The sequence below is a fragment of the Corylus avellana genome, chromosome 5, assembly GCF_965113065.1.
Source record: "Corylus avellana chromosome 5, dhCorAvel1.hap1.2, whole genome shotgun sequence".
Taxonomy (NCBI): domain Eukaryota; kingdom Viridiplantae; phylum Streptophyta; class Magnoliopsida; order Fagales; family Betulaceae; genus Corylus; species Corylus avellana.
In genome coordinates this window covers 15,300,483-15,318,557 of record NC_142494.1, presented here as the reverse complement: position 1 = coordinate 15,318,557, position 18,075 = coordinate 15,300,483, and the positions used below count along the sequence as shown (strand labels likewise).

Genomic DNA, 18,075 nt, shown 5'->3' with positions numbered 1-18,075 from the left:
TTCAAATGAAATTCATAGGTATAGAAAGTAGCCATGTCAATTAGATATTTTTTCTTTCAACAATCGTTTGTATATATAATAACGTTAAAAAAAAAAAAAACTACTTTTACAGTAAAAAATATTATAAAAATTAAAACAAAAAATAGAGACAAAAAATGGAATCAAAAGCACATAACCACAAAAAATAAAATTTAAATAGACTATTTACTTCTTTGCTACATCATTTATCATTCTCTCGGAACACACCCCTTCAAATGCAAATTTCAAAACCCAAACATTTTTTTTAAAGAAAAACACATATTTCATCAAATAAACTAATTGCAAATTAACAACAATTAAAATCGATCCTTGATAAGAGATTGAGAACACATGGTGTGATATCTGTTATATCTTAATACAAATAAAATTCATAAATTCTGAACATTTAGAAAAAAAAAAATATATATATATATATAGAGCAAAATAAACAAAAACAAATAATTTCACTCAACATTTAAGGCAATCAAATAAATCATCTCACATCAGGTTCAATGCTTCATTATACAATTAGTGTTTTGAAAGATTTTATGTTCCTTTTATGTACAACAATCAAATAATTCTTTTTTTTTTTCCTTCTTTTGCTCTTAAGAAGAGAAGAAAAGAAAAATTCCAAAAATGCATGAAAATCCGAGTAAGTCGCACATAATGAGAAAAAAAAAAAAAAAAAAAAAAAAATCCCGTAAAACATTCAAATGAATTAAAATATAGACCTATTATATTTCAATACAAATAAAACTCATATAATTTTGAACATTCGAAATAAATACAGAACAAAATAAACAATTTTTTTTAAGAAATATAAAATAAACAAAATCTTCATTAAAATGGATGAACAAAATCTAAAAATTATAAATAAATTTTTTTTTTAAAAAAAAAAAAAAAAAAAAAAAAAAGTTACATTCACATGCATGGAATGCGTCGCAATATGGATTAGAATTTTATATATATTCTTGATCGGTTGTTAGAGCAGTTGTATTTGTATTCTCCAAATACAATTTTCAGAACTTCATCAAAATTAATTGTCTTTTTGTATTTGTTGCAGAAAAATAAAAAATAGTAATGTAATAGAAAATAAATTAATTTCTTTTCTGTGTACTTTCTTGGTTTCAATTAAATTCACATGTATACAAAAAAGTCTTGCCAAATACAGATTTTTTTTAAAAAAAAAACATCTTCTCAAATCTCAATATATAATAATAAATGAAACTACTTTTAGAACAGAAGTTAAAAAAATAATATAAAAGTTAGTACAAAAAATAAATAGAAAAAATAACACATAACAACAAAAAATAAAGAAACAAATGGTTTATTTATCATTCTCTTAATTTTAAGACGGCCTGCAAATGTAAAGTAACCTACATTTAACAAACAAAATACATCTTCATGAATCTCTATTGATCAGGGAAAGAAACTGAAAATTCGTCGTCGAAGAGAGTTCAAAGCAAAACTTACATTCGAAATGTAAATCTGACATTTAGTTTAAAACTTACGTTTAATGAGAGGGAATTTGGTAAAGTGTGAAACATGGTGTTTTAAACCAAATCCAAATCCCCCTTTCCCGCTTTGAATAGAAAAAAAAAAAAAAACAAAAACAAAAACAAAAACAAAACAAAACAAAATCCAAATTTCTATACGTGGAAAAGAGGGGAAGTGGTGTTTGAGTGAAAATGAAAAACATGGTGTTTTAAACCAAGTCCAAAACAAATTTAAAAAGAATAATTTTCTTAATCAAATTAGTACCAAAAACTACCGAAATATAGATCACAATGAAGAATAGAATAGGAAAAAAAAAATCCAAATTTGTATTCGTGAAAAAGAGGGGACTGGTGTTTGCGTAAAAGTGTGAAACATGGAGTTTTAAACCAAGTCAAAAACTGATGAATTTGAAAAGAGTAATTTTCTTAGTCAAATTGACACCAACAACAACCGAAAATATACATCACAAGAATTTAAAAAAAATCAAAATCAAAATTTATTTAAGTGAAAAAAATGGGAACCTTCAAAACTCGATTGGATGAGAGCCAAACCGTGATGGTTCATCTTTTTCTTTCTCTCTTAATTTCTAATTGCTTTTGCTTTGCCTCTCTGTGGCAAAACCAAACGTATGATCGCCTCAAGCTTGCTTCATCTCCCCAAACAATTTTTCCAACTACCCAACTTTCCATTCCCAGAGGAGTTTTCGGAATATCCCACAAAATATCAGTTTATCGACTACTTTGAATCCTACGCGAAACACTTCAATGAAACAGTGCAGTCTGCTAAGTATGCTAAAACTTTTGGTTTGTGGAGGATCCAAACCAATAGAGAAAGCAGTTCAAACGACCATGGCGATCAAGTTGAGTACATTTGCCGGTGGCTCGTGGTGGCCAGCAACGGTGAGAATGCAGAGAAAGGGATGTCCATGTAGAACATCTCGAAGCCATCTTCTTCTCCATAGTTGTCCCCTTGAGATGCTCTATATTGGAATAACCGCATGCCATAGACATTTAGGAGAGAAGCAAAGTGAGGAGAGAGGTATGAAAAAGAGGTTTGATTTAGATACGTTGTTTTAAAAGAGGTTTGATTTACTATTTATTGGATAAGTTATTTTGAAAAATAACTGAAGGTACAACGTTTCACCAAAGCCTTGTTTTGGTTTTAAAAAAACTAAACGTTTGTTTTACACTTAAACATGGACATGGACATGGACAATTGTCTTCATAAAAAGACGCCACATGTCACAATATTAGCCTCTCTACGTCATAACTCGGCTTATATATATATATATTATCTAATCTAATCTAATCTAATCATCATATATATATATTAGATTAGATATGGCAGTTGAGAATGAGAAAGAGGGTAGTTTCAAACGCACAGTTTTATTTAATATAATAATTTGTCAGATAAATAGAATGCCACGTGTCAAACTCTTAGACTCTCCTGTCTAAAACTCTCCTATTATATATATAAACAACTTCCATCATTACCCACTAACAAAAAACCATTTTAAATAAGCATCAAACTATATATATATATATATATATATATATATATATATATATATATATATATTCCTTTTTCTGTTTTTTTTTTTTTTTTTTTTTTTGGTTTCTCAGGAGCCAAGCATGGTTTTAAAAGAAGACTTAGGTCTTACCTGAATTGCAGAAGCAGGAAATCAAAGTTTTTGCACATGTAAATCCTTGCCCAGATGATAGCTGCCATTTACAAAGGAAAAAAGAACATAAAGCGGAAGTGAGAAAGATGCGAAATACCCTGAACCAAAATGCCATTAAAATTAGCTGAACGAAACAAAATCTATTTGCAGTAGGCGTGAGATTTTTGGACTTGTTACAGTGGTACAAACGTCGGCGTCTCAATACTCATCATATTCTCTCTATGAATTCTATAGTTTACTCCGAAAAGATCACTGATATCTGCAACAACCTCTTGCTTCAGGCAATTCTTCTTCTTCTTCTCCTTCTTTTATCTTCCAAAGAAACGAAAGTTACTTGAAAAAAACAGGGGACAATTAAACACCCGTTGATGAAATAAATGCAAAACTTACTAACTTAGATCAACAAAGAGTTAAACGATGCAGTTTGAATAAATAATTTTTAACTTCTTTTATAATTATGTTGTCATGTCGAGTCAGAAAACCAACAACTTATATTTTCTTCCTTCTTCCAATTTCACAAAGTCGAAAATCTTGTTTTTTCTTTCGCCTGCTAATCTGCATTTGCCAGTGGCAAATTGGTAGGCGGTAAAAGGATAAAATGTCCACCCCTAGCATCAATTTTGTATCTAACCTTGGTGTGCATCGGAGGAAAATCTCCGACTTTTCTTCTGATCAAGGCATTGTCAGGGGCGGAATTAAGTGGAGGTGTCAGAATTGCTAGTTCAACATTCTAGAGTTTTTGGACTGGACATGGACCTTTTCTTGATTTTTTGGGCTTGCTACGGTGGTAGGAACGCCGGCGTCTTCAGGCAAGGTAGAATTGTGAAAACCTCTTGCTTCAGGCAATTTTTCTTCTTCTTCTAAAACCCAATGATTGACTTATAGAAATCTGAAACGATGTTTTGTCGTTTAAAAACTTTGGCAGGGTAGAATTGTGGAAACCGTTATGCACAGGATTGGCACTTGTCAAAATTTTAGAGACTCCTGTTTAAAACTCTCTTAAAAGAGACACGTGGCAAACATATGTGATGTCACTTGTTAAAATTTTAGAGACTCCTATCTAAAACTCTCCTATTATATATTATACTAGCTTAGAGCCTGCACCATGCGCGGGGTTGTTCACTTATCCCGAAAGCCCCAAAAACTTAAACTGGTAGGAAACTTTGTCGATTCATTGAGTGCTGAGAAAACTTAAGAACAATTACAGTAATATTAATATTAAGAACAATTACATCAACATCTTCATTTGCAACTATTATATTGTAGTAATTATATTCGATCAAAATGTCCCATACAATTTACTTAGTTTGTAAGCATGATGCTTTTGAACCTTAAAAAGATAAATTGACAACAGTCTGAATTCTAATTAAAGCAAAAAAGAAAAAGAATGCATTAAAAAAAAAATTCTTGAACTATTTCTCAATCAATGTTTTGGAACTTTTTGTTGATCAAAGTCTTGTGTTAAGTATGTCGCTTTCTTTTGCAAAGCAATTTGATCGGCTCATCATCATCTGTTTCTATATCTTTGATAGGTAAGGAAAAAGACATTGAAGAACTTTGAGTGAAGTCTTCGTTTTCAGAGTTGGATCCCTCAAGTATTGTAATTAGAGGCATGTGTTGATTTAATGGAGTTTCCTGTAATCATTAAATTTCATTAGAAGATGCATAAATTTGTAGGAAAATAATGTGTAGATTAAAAAAAAAAACATAGAATGAAATGGTACCTTTTGGATATTTGAAACATGTGGTTCAAAAATTCTTGAAACAGTATAATTCTCCAATCATCTTTTCAAATTATAATCATTGAGCCGCAATTGAAATATATGTTATTTGGAAACAATTGTTTCAATTTCTCTTGGTAACATATTGTCCTTCAAATCCTATATAAATATAAAAGAGAATAATGTTATAATAGGTTAGAGTATGTTGTATTGTTTTTTGTTTATGTAATGGTAATGTGAATTTTTTAGTTTTTTGTTACCTCATCTTGCATGTTTGCAAGTTCCTTCGCTGTCTTGCCTATAAGTTGTTCAGCCTCTTTGTCAAACACAATAAATGTTGTTGAATCAGTTGTATCGAATACTTCTATTTGTATCTTATACCTGCTTCATTTCCAAATTGATTATTAGTCGGAACCATATATTTATATACATATATATTAAATGGTAAATTTTTTTTTTTTTTTACCTTGGTACAGAATATTTAGGTTTTGCTTTACAACGTTCACACCAAAAAGATCCTCCTATAATCTTAACCTTCGTTTTTGCATGTAAGACACCCAATATAGTACCATCCAAACTTGGTGTCTATTCTATTGACATTGCATAAACATGTAATTAATACTTCCTGCGATATTAAGTTTTTTTAAAAAGTAAAAATAAATGATACAATATTGTGATATTATAGGTTAAGATTTAGATCTTAGAATTAGGGCTCATACCTTTATCTCTGGTTTCCAATCCATTTGTTTTATTTCAGCAATAGTCTTTCTATTATGCAAGGCTAGTTCTTTGTCTGGTATAATTGGTGGCCGTTCTTTCTTCAATTCCTTAACTTCCGTTATCGTGACATTGTTCAACCTATTCATTCAAAAATATATATATTGGTTTAGTTTCCATTTTCTTTGTAAAAGAAATAAAATAATTTGTGAATATTTATACTTGTCAAGAACTCTGGAAACTTCAGGTATTTTAAGGTTGATGTACACCCTTGTTGCGCTTGTTGATGATAAGTTGTATTCGTCTACAAAATTTTCAAAGATAAATCCATTAACATATGCAAAATGAAATACACATTATATGATTTTTAAATATAGTGAGTAAAATACTTACCTCTGAAAGTTTTCACAGTAGTTGAAGTTACTATTACAATGAATGGCCTTGTATAATTATTATAGAAATCCTCATCTATTTGCAATGCTGTAGATCCTCACAAAGTTGTTTGCAAAGATATGTTTCTGACATGGTAGATAACTATAAGTTAAAATCTCAATTTTTACTTTCTGTTATCTTTATTTGATATGAAGTTATGGTTTTTAGGGTTCAATAACTTAATGTATTTGACATGAAAATAAAAATTATGTCTTACTCTTCCAGTAACAACTTAATTTTTTGAATTTTTGTCAGATGACCTTTTGAATTAATCTCCTCAATAACTCCAATTGATTCTAACCTGCCAATTACATCTGCAAATCAATGAAATTGATTCAAATAAAGTTAGTATTGAATTTTCATTTTGTATCATTTTGAATAATTTGTAAATATATTTTCAAATATATGAAAATAAAGGATTGATATACCAGTCAAATAAGTAACGTCATTGTAACGACTCGTTATGGTTTCATAATCAGCCAACTTAAATCCATGTTGAGGTATGGAATGATCTACTCCATGAATCTTAGAGACTGATGTTGTCGACATAAAAAGAAGTTTAACATGGTTATGCACTGGACGGTACTTCGCTCTATATTCCTCGACTATAAAATTTTTGACCGCATAAATACATCCTTCATTGAAGAGAGGTCGAAAACGCTGAGCGAAATTCTTTCTAATACATGCATGTAATAGTGTTCCCTAAAAAAGAAAGAAAAAAAAAATTGTTTCACGAATTTATTATTTCATATTTGAAAATGATTTAATTGAGAAAAAAATGAATACCAACTTACATTTTCATGCCATTATCATATCAAGGTTAATAAGCTCATTGCCATTCGCTACGTTAACTGCATCCCACATCCTTATTATTCTAACTTTCACATTCCATGAGTCTTTCTCAGTTGATATTTGATTCAGAGGTGTGTAAGTCATGTTGATATGATTCTGTACCTACACAAAATTCATATTAGTTAGGTTTACTTATATTTCTAGGAAAAAATCTTGGCATTTCAAATCAAGTTACAATGTAAGACTCAAATCTATGCTAAAAGTTACCTCTAGGTAAATTATTGAAAATTTTGTTGTATACTATATTTTTTGTATGAAAATGGTCACCATAATGTTCATCTGCAATAAATACTCTAAGGCCATTTCTACTTGTAACCCTAGATATAGCGACATATAATTGACCATGGCTGAAGACAGGTTTAGGTAGAAAAAGCCCTACACGTTGCAATGACTGAGCTTGACTTTTATTAATAGTCATAGCAAAGCAAATAGATACTGGAAATTGTCTTCTTTTCAGTACAAAAGGCAATTTAGAATCAGAAGGAGATAAAATTATTCGTGGAATGAATACTTTATGTCCAACATGAGTTCCCGATATGATTTTAGCTTCTAACACCCACTTTGATAATTGAGTAACCAAAAGTCTAGTGCCATTGCAAAGTCCAGCACTCTGATTTAAATTACGAAGTAACATTATAGGGATTCTAACTTTGAGTCTGAGTTTATGGTTTGGAATACTTGGAAACTTCAATGAATTTAAGAATTCCACTGGATACATAAGCTCGTGATCTTGAATGTTGCTTGCAGCTTTACATATTGAATCTGCACTGAGATATGTTTCTTCACCTTCATTAATAAGATTAATCATGTGGTCATTTATGTCTTGCACGACATCGTTTGTTGGAGCTAAAATCGCTCTATCTTCTAAATACTTTGCATCGGTGTATTTAGTTTGCAACTCGGGATAGATAGCATTGACAATATCATTAATAGGATGACTACCATGTGGAATTAGTAACTCAAATGGTATCTTAATTAACGCTTCACCTTCACTATCATTTAATTCGCCCTCACCTATTTTCAAAATCCATTATGCAAATTCTTTTACAGCATTATCATCGGGATTTTGTTCAAGTTTCATATTTTTTGTCAAAGTAAAAATTGTACAATACTTCCATAATGAAGACCTGTTAACTGATGCCTCAACTATTTCTTCTCTTCAGCCTTTAGATACAACCGGTAATATTTGTCGGAAATCACCACCAAGAATAATTGTCTTTCCTCCGAAGGGTTTTTCTCCACTTTGTGGATCACTAAAACGTAAAATATCTCTTAGAGAACGATCAACAGCTTCAAAACAATTTCTATGAGTCATAGGAGCTTCGTCCCAAATTATTAGATCCATTCTTGCCATTAGTTTTGCAAGTTGTGAACCTTGCTTAAACCCACAAGTTGAGCTATCTGTTACATTAATCGACATTTGAAACCTTGAATGAGCAGTTCTTCCGCTAGGTAACAACAATGCTACAATCCCAGATGATGCAACCGCAATGACTATTTTCCCTTTTGAGCGCAATCAACATATCAAGGTTCTCCATAGATAAGTCTTTCCAGTGCCGCCATGTCTATAAACGAAGAAAACACCACCCTTTTTTTCTGTTACTGATCCAATTACTGCATCATATATCTTTCTTTGTTCATAATTTAGACCCTTAAGAAGTTTGATATGTTCCTCTGCCAAAACAACCCTATCATAATCCAATTCTTCTTGCAATAATCTATTGTTACTTTGACTAAGAAGTAATGTGTTTGGATATGGCATTGTCTCAAATTCTCTCAAAGACCTTGCATTTTTGTTCAATAACCGTTCGATATCACAAAGTGCATAGTCTTGTAATTGCGAGTCACTAAGATGTAGGTCATTATATCGTAAAATACTTCTTTCTCGCTGCAGAATATCTTCAGATAACAATTTCCAATTTGAAATCCATAATTTGTAAGGGTCAAGAACCTCACAAAAAATCAACATTGTTGCAAAAAGTTCACAAAGTTGCTTCCTTGAAGCCCAATATGATGCATGATTTAAAGCTTCATGCCACTCTTTATCATCATCAAGCAAACCAAGAGCGTAACATGCTAACTTGAAAGATGGGTACAACACACTATTTACAGTTCTTATTTCCTCAAAAGACCGAGGTCCTTTAACAATGTTAAGTAACATTCGCAAATAAAATCGTTCACCACTTTCAGGAAGAGAGTAAAATATCCGTCCTACACATATTCTTTGCTTCCTCAATTTCCATTCCTTGTCTTTGTTATGCCAAACCCATTTGGAAGGGAAATCAGAATAAGTCAATTCTCTTGCTTCTTCATACAAAGCATTTGTTTTCATCCATTCAGTAAATTTAGTCCTTCTAATATTCGGCTGATTCAAAACAATAACTAAATAATCCAAATCATCAAACATGACTAGTTGTTCATTTTCAAGATGAAAATTCAGTCTCTCAACTGTAGGTTCTCGATAATGGATTTCAATCTGAAAGATTCTCCAACATGCCTCTATAGCCGACACATATCTGCAAGCTAAATATGCTTTTATTTCATCAATATCTGTCGCATGTTGCATTCCAGTAGATCCATCGACATGTAGATTTTCTTCAAGAATTAAAGTTGCACGATCAGGTCCTTTATTTATATATTTGAATAAGTACTTGATAGACCTTGAACGATTGCACCATTCAACATTTATATGTGACTGATATTTCACCAGTAAGTCAATATTGTGAGGAACTATAAATCGATTGTCAAGTTTGACACTATTTTTTTCAACAAATCTTCCATTGTTCCTCCTTTTATACACTGGAAAGCCATCTTCATCAACTGTAGTTTCAGAGTAAAATCTCTTTGGAAAATGCTTGCTACATTTGTTGCCAATCATACAACTTGATTTTGGATTTATAGAGCCGTAAGGAGCATGTACCATAAATTGTTTGACAACATCATAAGCTTGAGGATCTTTGTTCAAATCTGGAACTTCTGTTGAGATTATCCTATCTATTTCTATTGGTGTTGGATGTTTGTTCTCAGGATGTAGAAAAAGCAATATATGAGCATGAGGCAATCCTCTCTTTTGGTATTCAATAGTATAGACAACTGTAAGCACAATAAGAATTTAATTATGTTGCGTATAAAAATTAAAAAGTAGAAGATAACAAAAATGGTTAGTTTAGAATACCAGCTAGTAATCTCCCAAAGTGTCGGCCATGCTTTAAGTCATATAATAGCTGATCGAGCTTGATCTTAAAGACTCTTGCAAGTATATCAGGCTGATCCTCAGGTTTCTGATCAAGATTCATAGATAGAAAGCTTTTAATCTCCGGCCATTTCGCATTGCAAGTGAAAGTAATAAATAAATCAGGATAGCCTGCCCATCTACAAATTGTCATTGCATCTTGATAATTCTCAATCATATATCTTGGGCTTCCCGTGAAAGTCGAAGGTAAAACAATTCTTTTCCCAATAGAAGCAGGTGTGATATCTCCCCTCATAACTGCATCCCTCAATCCATTATACAATTCAATCATCAATGCACTTTGGTTACGTCTTACCCACATAAGCCGCATTCCTTCAATACATATGTATGCATCAACAACAAACTGCTGAAATAAGCGGCCACCATATATCAAAGTATTTCCTTCACCTTGACGGTTTTGCAACCGGTACACATAGTACTCCCTCATTGTTACATAACTATTTTGTGTTATGTCTAGTTTCATTAACACTTCTATGTAAAATGCCAAGCCTAAATCCATCCTCTCCATATGAAAATAGAAGAGGATACTGCAATGCCATATATGACGGATGCAACTCGTTGATCCTCTGTAATCCACCTTCTTTATAATCTACAATAACATCACGGTGTGCATTCTCAACACCAATGTCACCCACGATAATTGCAGTAATTTCAGAACATGTGGGAAGATTGTGCTCTCTTCCATCGGTTGATCGTGATTCAATAATACGTAATCTTAAGTGGTGCACATTATCTCCTCTAAAACGATCTCTAGCCATACGAAAGACCTTCACCAATACATTTGTTTCATTTAGCATTTGGACCAAGACATCAACAATAGATTGATCAACGTTATTGTCAGAGCGATTCAAGAAATTCATTCTATTCGAAACTTCATTTGCAGTGTCGTAAAAATATAACTGCGCAAAATGCTGGTTCAAGCCATCACCTGGGAGTAATGATCCAATTCTATGGTGGTTTTGACCATTAAGGCGAAAATATAACGACCTCCTCCATCGTTAATTCTATTATCCACATTCCCACCCATTGATGTCATAGCAAACATAGAATTATAACTTCTTATTTGTGCCTTAAAGCTTTTTGAACGTTGCCCACCAGCAGGATTTAGCAAGTCTTCAAGAATAACAGGTAGTTTCTTAAGCAAAGGCAACTTGACTTGACCTTCCATACAACATAGAGAAAATTTAGGATTAGGAGGCTTCCTAGATTTTGTTGTTCTTTCTTCATACCATACTATCGCACCACAATATTCACATACACATGATGGTTCACCAAAATTCCAAGGTTCAACAAATTTTCTTGTATGAAATAGAAGTAAAAAAAGAAAGAAATATTGGATTAAATTTAATGTTGTTCTAAACTTTTCATATTGTTTATCAAATAAATTTAGTTAAGTCATTTACTTGGAACATCTTCTCTGCCTGAGCCATAGCTGGATCCACCTTCTGTCATACTTTGACCAGTTGAATATGTTGGTTGAACGCAATTGAAATCCCTAACTTGGCTAGATCCACTTCCATTATCCACACTAATAACTCCTCGATTTGAACGTTTATGTTGTGAAGGTCTCTCATTTTCCATTTTGTTCCTATTACTTGTCATACTTTGACCAATTGAATTCGTTGGTTGAACGTTGTCGCAATCCCTAACTTGCCTAGAGATACTTCCACTACCCACACTACTACGTCCTCAATTTTTTTTTTTGCATTCATAATCATTCGCCTTCTCTGTCGTGAAAGTCTTGTATTTTCCATTTCATTCCTATTATTTGTCATACTTTGACCAATTGAATCCGTTGGTTGAACGTTGTCGCAATCCCTAACTTGCCTAGAGATACTTTCACTACCCACACTACTACGTTCTCGATTTTTTTTTGCATTCATAATCGTCCGCCTTCTTTGTCGTGAAAGTCTTGTATTTTCCATTTTGTTTCTATTGCATAATTGCAAGGAAAAAAAAATTAATGACAAATCTATAAATCCTATCATTTAGTACATCAAATTCAACTAAAATATATAATATGGACTTTAACTAAAGAGTATAGTCAACATAATGCAATATAATACATACAAAATATATTGAGAAATTTGTACACTCACAACAAAAAGAAATTACTGCTACAAAACAAAGTAAACAAACTAATGAAAAATTTAAGAAAAATAATGAAAATACCTTAACTCCTATTGCAAATTATTTCCAAAGAACGCAAAAGTAATCACCTGTATTCAAGAGTTACAAACATTAATTTTAGAGACAATTTACATAATATTATAATGCAGATTGTAAATAGTTTCTGTGATTTATGTTATAAATGATAGTAGTGTGCATTGGTGTATTTTCATGTTTTTTGAGTAATGTCTTATAATTCCTAAGAAACTACTATTTTAAAATTTATAAATGATACATGGAAAACGAAACATCTAATTGTTTAGTCTTGTTTTAGCAGACAATAAAGTAAAAAGACTGATATATTTTGAACAATAAATTTCTAAATCGTATCATTTAACACCATATTGTCAAATAACACTTCATTTATAAATTAGAATATTTATGCAGTAAGAAATTAGGAAAATTAAGAGATTAATGTTTCAAAAAAAAAAAAAAAACTGAATAAGAAGAAGAACAAAATATAAAGTATATATATAGAAACAAATTATTATTTACGAAGTTGAAAATTTTATCAAAGAAAAAACATACAAATAAAATACTAATGAAAAAAAAAAAAAAAAAAAAACATACATACATACTAAAAGAAAAAAGAAGAAATTGAACATGCAATTCCTTTAGTAAATTAAATTTACAATAAAAAATAAAGAAACTATATAAATAAAATTTTTGATTTTTAAACTTTTTTTATTTTATTTTTTATTGTTGTATTTAAAAACAACAACAGTTTATGGGCCGTTAAAAAAGGTTGATATATTGTCTTTTAAAAATAAAGCTTAAAATATATCCATGCCATTAAAAATAAAGCTTAAGACATATCCATGCGAGACAAAAAATATAATTTCTTTATTTGTTAAAACAAACAATAAAGTTAAACGTATGATGTAAGAAGAATAATGAAATAAAAAATGTAAGAAGAATAATGAAAATAGAAACAATGTATTACTTATGAAGTTGCAGTTTTTATCTAAGAAATAACATATAAAAAGAGTACTAATTGAAGAAAAAAAAAAACATAACAAAAACAAAAAAGACTTAATACCGAATCATAAAATATGTGTTAATTAAAAAACAAATTATTATCTTAATTCTAAATTGAACATACACAAATACATACTGAGAAAAAAAAAATTGAACGTGAAAATATTTTAATAAATTAATGATACAAAATAAAGTAAAGAAACTTCATAAATAAAAAAATTAATAACAAAAAAAAAAAAAAACCGGTTTATCATAGTAAATCTCTGCTATTTGTCAAAATCAAATTCCTAATCCTAAAAAGTTCTTAGTTCCACATCATATTACTTCAAAATTTACATAATGTCCTAATTGAAACGATTCAGATAAAAACAGTTAACTAATTCTACATTCCTCTCATAAACCAAATTAAAAACCAAATTAACTAATAATTCTACATTCCTCCCATAAACCAAATTAAAAACCATATTTTCTGTATCCAAGTTTGCAGGCAAAGTTCCTTGCCAATACAAACATCGTATATGTGGATTTAGCTTTTGCAGAGTTGGATGGATCCTATTGAGCACTATTGGGAATATATGGTTGCTTCCAACTAAACTAAAATTATATAACTCATATATAGAATCAAGCATATTTAATACTCATCCCAATTCCCATTAATCATTAGAAAAACAGAATAATTCTCATACCCCTTCAAAGCCCAAAATCCCTAAAATCGGAACCCTAAATCACATATCCATCTTCAAACTCCCAATTTTCCTTAATGATACAAAATAAAGTAAAGAAACTACATAAATAAAAAATAATAATAAAAACCGGTTTATCATAGTAAATCTCTGCTATTTGTCAAAATCAAATTCCTAATCCTAAAAAGTTCTTAGTTCCACATCATATTACTTCAAAATTTACGTAATGTCCTAATTGAAACGATTCAGATAAAAACAGTTAACTAATTCTACATTCCTCTCATAAACCAAATTAACTAATAATTCTACATTCCTCTAATAAACCAAATTAAAAACCATATTTTATGTATCCAAGTTTGCAGGCAAAGTTCCCTGCCAATACAAACATCTTATATGTGGATTTAGCTTCTGCAGAGTTGGATGGATCCTATTGAGCACTATCGGGAATATATGTTTGCTTCCAAATAAACTAAAATTATATAACCCATATATAGAATCAAGCATATTTAATACTCATCCCAATTCCCATTAATCATTAGAAAAACAGAGTAATAGGTATATCCTAGGTTATCTTCTTTTTCTCATACCCCTTCAAAGCCCAAAATCCCTAAAATCGGAACCCTAAATCACATATCCATCTTCAAACTCCCAATTTTCCTTAATGATACAAAATAAAGTAAAGAAACTACATAAATAAAAAAAAATAAAAAAAATAAAAAAACCGGTTTATCATAGTAAATCTCTGCTATTTGCCAAAATCAAATTCTTAATCCTAAAAAGTTCTTAGTTCCACATCATATTAATTCAAAATTTACATAATGTCCTAATTGAAACGATTCAGAAAAAAAACAGTTAACTAATTCTACATTCCTCTCATAAACCAAATTAAAAACCATATTTTCTGTATTCAAGTTTGCAGGCAAAGTTCCCTGCCAATACAAACATCTTATATGTGGATTTAGCTTCTGCAGAGTTGGATGGATCCTATTGAGCACTATCGGGAATCTTAAAAGACATGTTGGAACTGACAGGAAGACATGCATATATGGAGACTGAACTAAAAGATTTAATATATAAAACCCATCTTTGAACTCAATAAAATTTCATATATATAAAGACGCAAATTTAATATATAAAATCCATATCTGAACACAGTCAAAGAAACTAACCTGATGCAGAGATCAAGATCAAGAGACGGTGGAGAGTGGAGAAGCCCAGGTTGAGTTATATAGAGATTGAAGTCGGCGGAGAGAATCCTAGAGAAGGAGGGATTGATTAGAAATTGAGAAATTGAGGTCGGTGGAGAAAATCCTAGAGAGGGTGGGAAATATAAACGAAGTGGTAAATTTTAACAAACCGTTATAGAAAACCCTAAAAACAGAGAGATAGAAAAAGTAGAAATTGAGAAATTGAGGTCGGTGGAGAACATCCTAGAGAGGGTGGGAAATATAAATGAAGCGGTAAATTTTAACAAACCGTTATAAAAAAGCCTAAAAACAGATACATAGAAAAAGAGAGAAAAAGAGGAAAACGTTGGAAGAAGAGGAAAGAGAGAGAGAGAGAGAGAGAGCACATGCCTTGAGGAAGAAATACCCAAAGGCTTTCCAAAGGCTTTGCTGAGATACCCAATTCCATTCTTTGAACAAAGAAACAGAAAACCCTAAAAACAGAGAGATAGAAAAAGAGAGAAAAAAAGGAAAACGTTGGAAGAAGAGGAAAAAGAGAGAGAGCATGCCTTGAGGAAGAGGAGGAAAACAGAGAAGAAAGAAACGTTGGAAGAAGAGATACATTTTTTAACAAATTGAACCGGTTCAATTTTTTTAACCGAAATAAAATTTGAAACGCCGGTTCAAATTTTTTAATAAATTAATGATATAAAATAAAATTGAAGATTTTTATTTTTCCAATTCATACATAGTGGACAAAAAAACAAAATTTTGAACCTGCAAATCTTTTAATAAATTAATGATACAAAATAAAATTTAAGATTTTTATTTTTCCGGTTCATACATAGTGAACAAAAAAATAAAATTTTGAACCTCCAAATCTTTTAATAAATTAATGATACAAAATAAAATTTAAGATTTTTATTTTTAAAAAAATTAAACAACAATTAAAAAATATGGACATGTGTCGCAATTCTAAGCACTTCTACGTCAAAACTCGGCTTTTATATATATATAGTTAGAAGTGTCTTAAAAAAATTTGAGAAAATTACATTTTACCCCTTTCAAGTTGGCAATGATTTTCAATTTGACCCCTAAAGTTTCAATTTTTGCAATCTACCCCCACAAAATTCCAATTTTTTTCAATTCAGCTATTCCGTCAGTCAAAGCCGCTTTGACTAACAGAACAATGATCACGTGCGTTGCACGAGATCACTTATGGCCTTTTACTACCCAAAATACCCCCATCCCTTCCAACGTCACTGCTGGCCGTTTCTCACAATTCTTTAACCGGGTTGCTTCCAAACTCGATGAACTTGCTCTCCAAACTCATTCATCTCTTCCATCTCAGACAAAGACGTGGACTTCAACGACTTTCGATGACTACAAGTTTCAATGGCAGCTTCACATACAGACCAAGAGAGCTTTCTTCAATGTCTTTCTGCCCACTCTCAGTCCTCCCTGCCAATCTCTTTAGTCACCTTCTATCCTATCAACTCTTCCTTCACAACTGTCTTGCAGTCGTACATAAGAAACCTCAGATTCACGTCACCGACAACCACAAAACCATTGTTCATAGTAGCCCCCAACCACGTTTCTCACATCCAAGCATCGATACTCTGTTCTAAAATCCACAGCCTCAAAATCCGGATCTGCAGCGGTGACCACGACTACGACAGCCTTTCATATGTGTCGAACGCCCCGTTCATAATCCTCGACATGTTCAATCTAAGATCTATTACTGTGAACATCGAATATGAAAGTGCTTGGGCTGAGTCTGGAGCAACGCTCGGCGAGCTTTTCTATAGAATAGTAGAGAAGAGCAAGATCCATCGCTTCCCGACCGGCGTTTGTCCAACAGTAGGTGTCGAAGTACTTTCTTGGAAAATCAAGCTGGCTGTTGTCCCAGAAATTGTCACGGTTTTTAGAGTAGAAAAAACCTTGGAACACAGTGCCACCGACATTGTTCATCAATGGCAATATGTTGCGGACAAGAATGCGTGGTGATTATACCACTAACACTTAGAGTTGTTGCATGTGTGGTGATTATACCATTAACAGTCACCAATGCTTAATTAAAGCAAGAATTCGAAACTAAAAATGATCCCATATTAGTCCTCTATTAGCCCTTGTTTTTACTAGCATGATCAATGCAACTTTTCACATCCCTTTTCAACTTCATGCAGCACAAAATTAGTGCAAAGAATTCCTTATAAAAGATTTATACTAAAATTTGTTTTGATTTGCTTCCCATGATTACTATGGTAGCAGCGTCTGAATTTATAGAAAAATATTTACAGTAGTGAAACATATGAACTTCAAGCAACAGAGCTCAAACTCAACATCATCACCCCATCCAGAGCTTCTTCTTCCTCAAAACCTCATTCAAACAACTTTCTGATTTACCATAATCTAACACCATTGTATTCTTCCTTCTCACTAATCGAATTTTCCAGCCAATTGAAGCAGCGCTGCGTCGGGGGAGGGGGGGGGGGTAAAGTGTAATTTTTCCTTAAAATTTCGATTTGGAAACATCGAAAAATTTGTGTTTTCAAATCGCAATCGATGAGATGTGTTTTTAAAAATGCACAATTTCAAAGGCTAAACAACGATTTTATCACACACTTAACTGTGTTTTTAAAATCATGTTTTCAAATCGCACGATTTAAAATCGCAATTTCAAACGGACTCTTCGGAAGACAACATCTATCGAGTATCCCAACTATGTCATACCCAATCCTCACACCCCGACATTCTTCTAGACGAAGGAACTAGAAATGCACAGATAGGCGGTTATTAACTGTTAATAATCGATAACCATGTAACACCCCCAAAACTGGACTGAACCATTTTGGTGGGGTTACTGGCAATGCTTCTAGTTCAGTTAACTAGTAACTAACAAAAGGGA

The 18,075-nt window shown here is 31.6% G+C and overlaps 3 protein-coding genes and 3 pseudogenes across 3 annotated transcripts; 1 reads left to right on the top strand and 5 right to left on the bottom strand.

Annotated features, from left to right (window-relative positions):
• Positions 1-4,657: 4,657 nt before the first annotated feature.
• On the bottom strand, positions 4,658-5,783 carry LOC148585835 (replication protein A 70 kDa DNA-binding subunit B). The gene is given in 6 exon segments (XM_088516782.1): positions 4,658-4,831; positions 4,921-5,076; positions 5,178-5,298; positions 5,384-5,460; positions 5,462-5,542; positions 5,637-5,783. Coding segments are annotated over 6 exon segments (756 nt in total).
• Positions 5,784-7,002, bottom strand: LOC132181889 (replication protein A 70 kDa DNA-binding subunit B-like; annotated as a pseudogene).
• Positions 7,003-7,114: 112 nt separating this feature from the next.
• On the bottom strand, positions 7,115-7,726 carry LOC148585834 (uncharacterized). The gene has a single exon (XM_088516781.1). The coding sequence runs from the start codon at positions 7,724-7,726 to the stop codon at positions 7,115-7,117; it is 612 nt and encodes a 203-aa protein (XP_088372907.1).
• Positions 7,727-8,077: 351 nt separating this feature from the next.
• Positions 8,078-10,598, bottom strand: LOC132181888 (uncharacterized). The gene is made up of 3 exons (XM_059595117.2): positions 10,094-10,598; positions 8,440-10,011; positions 8,078-8,319 (listed from the first exon to the last, which is right to left on the bottom strand). Exons 1-3 carry the CDS (start codon positions 10,596-10,598, stop codon positions 8,078-8,080), a joined length of 2,319 nt encoding a protein of 772 aa, XP_059451100.2.
• Positions 10,599-10,608: 10 nt separating this feature from the next.
• LOC148585833 (uncharacterized) lies at positions 10,609-11,601 on the bottom strand (annotated as a pseudogene).
• Positions 11,602-16,562: 4,961 nt separating this feature from the next.
• Positions 16,563-17,174, top strand: LOC132181887 (tetrahydroberberine oxidase pseudogene; annotated as a pseudogene).
• The last annotated feature ends 901 nt before the right edge of the window (positions 17,175-18,075 follow it).

Bases quoted from the DNA above. Each gene is read 5' to 3' on its own strand.
- LOC148585834 (XM_088516781.1), bottom strand. From the start codon at position 7,726: ATGATTAATCTTATTAATGAAGGTGAAGAAACATATCTCAGTGCAGAT.
- LOC132181888 (XM_059595117.2), bottom strand. From the start codon at position 10,598: ATGAGGGAGTACTATGTGTACCGGTTGCAAAACCGTCAAGGTGAAGGA. The intron at 10,012-10,093 runs GTATTCTAAACT...TTGTGCTTACAG, and splicing joins CTTTGGGAGATTACTAGCTG to TTGTCTATACTATTGAATAC. The intron at 8,320-8,439 runs GTTGATTGCGCT...TTAATGTAACAG, and splicing joins TCTATGGAGAACCTTGATAT to ATAGCTCAACTTGTGGGTTT.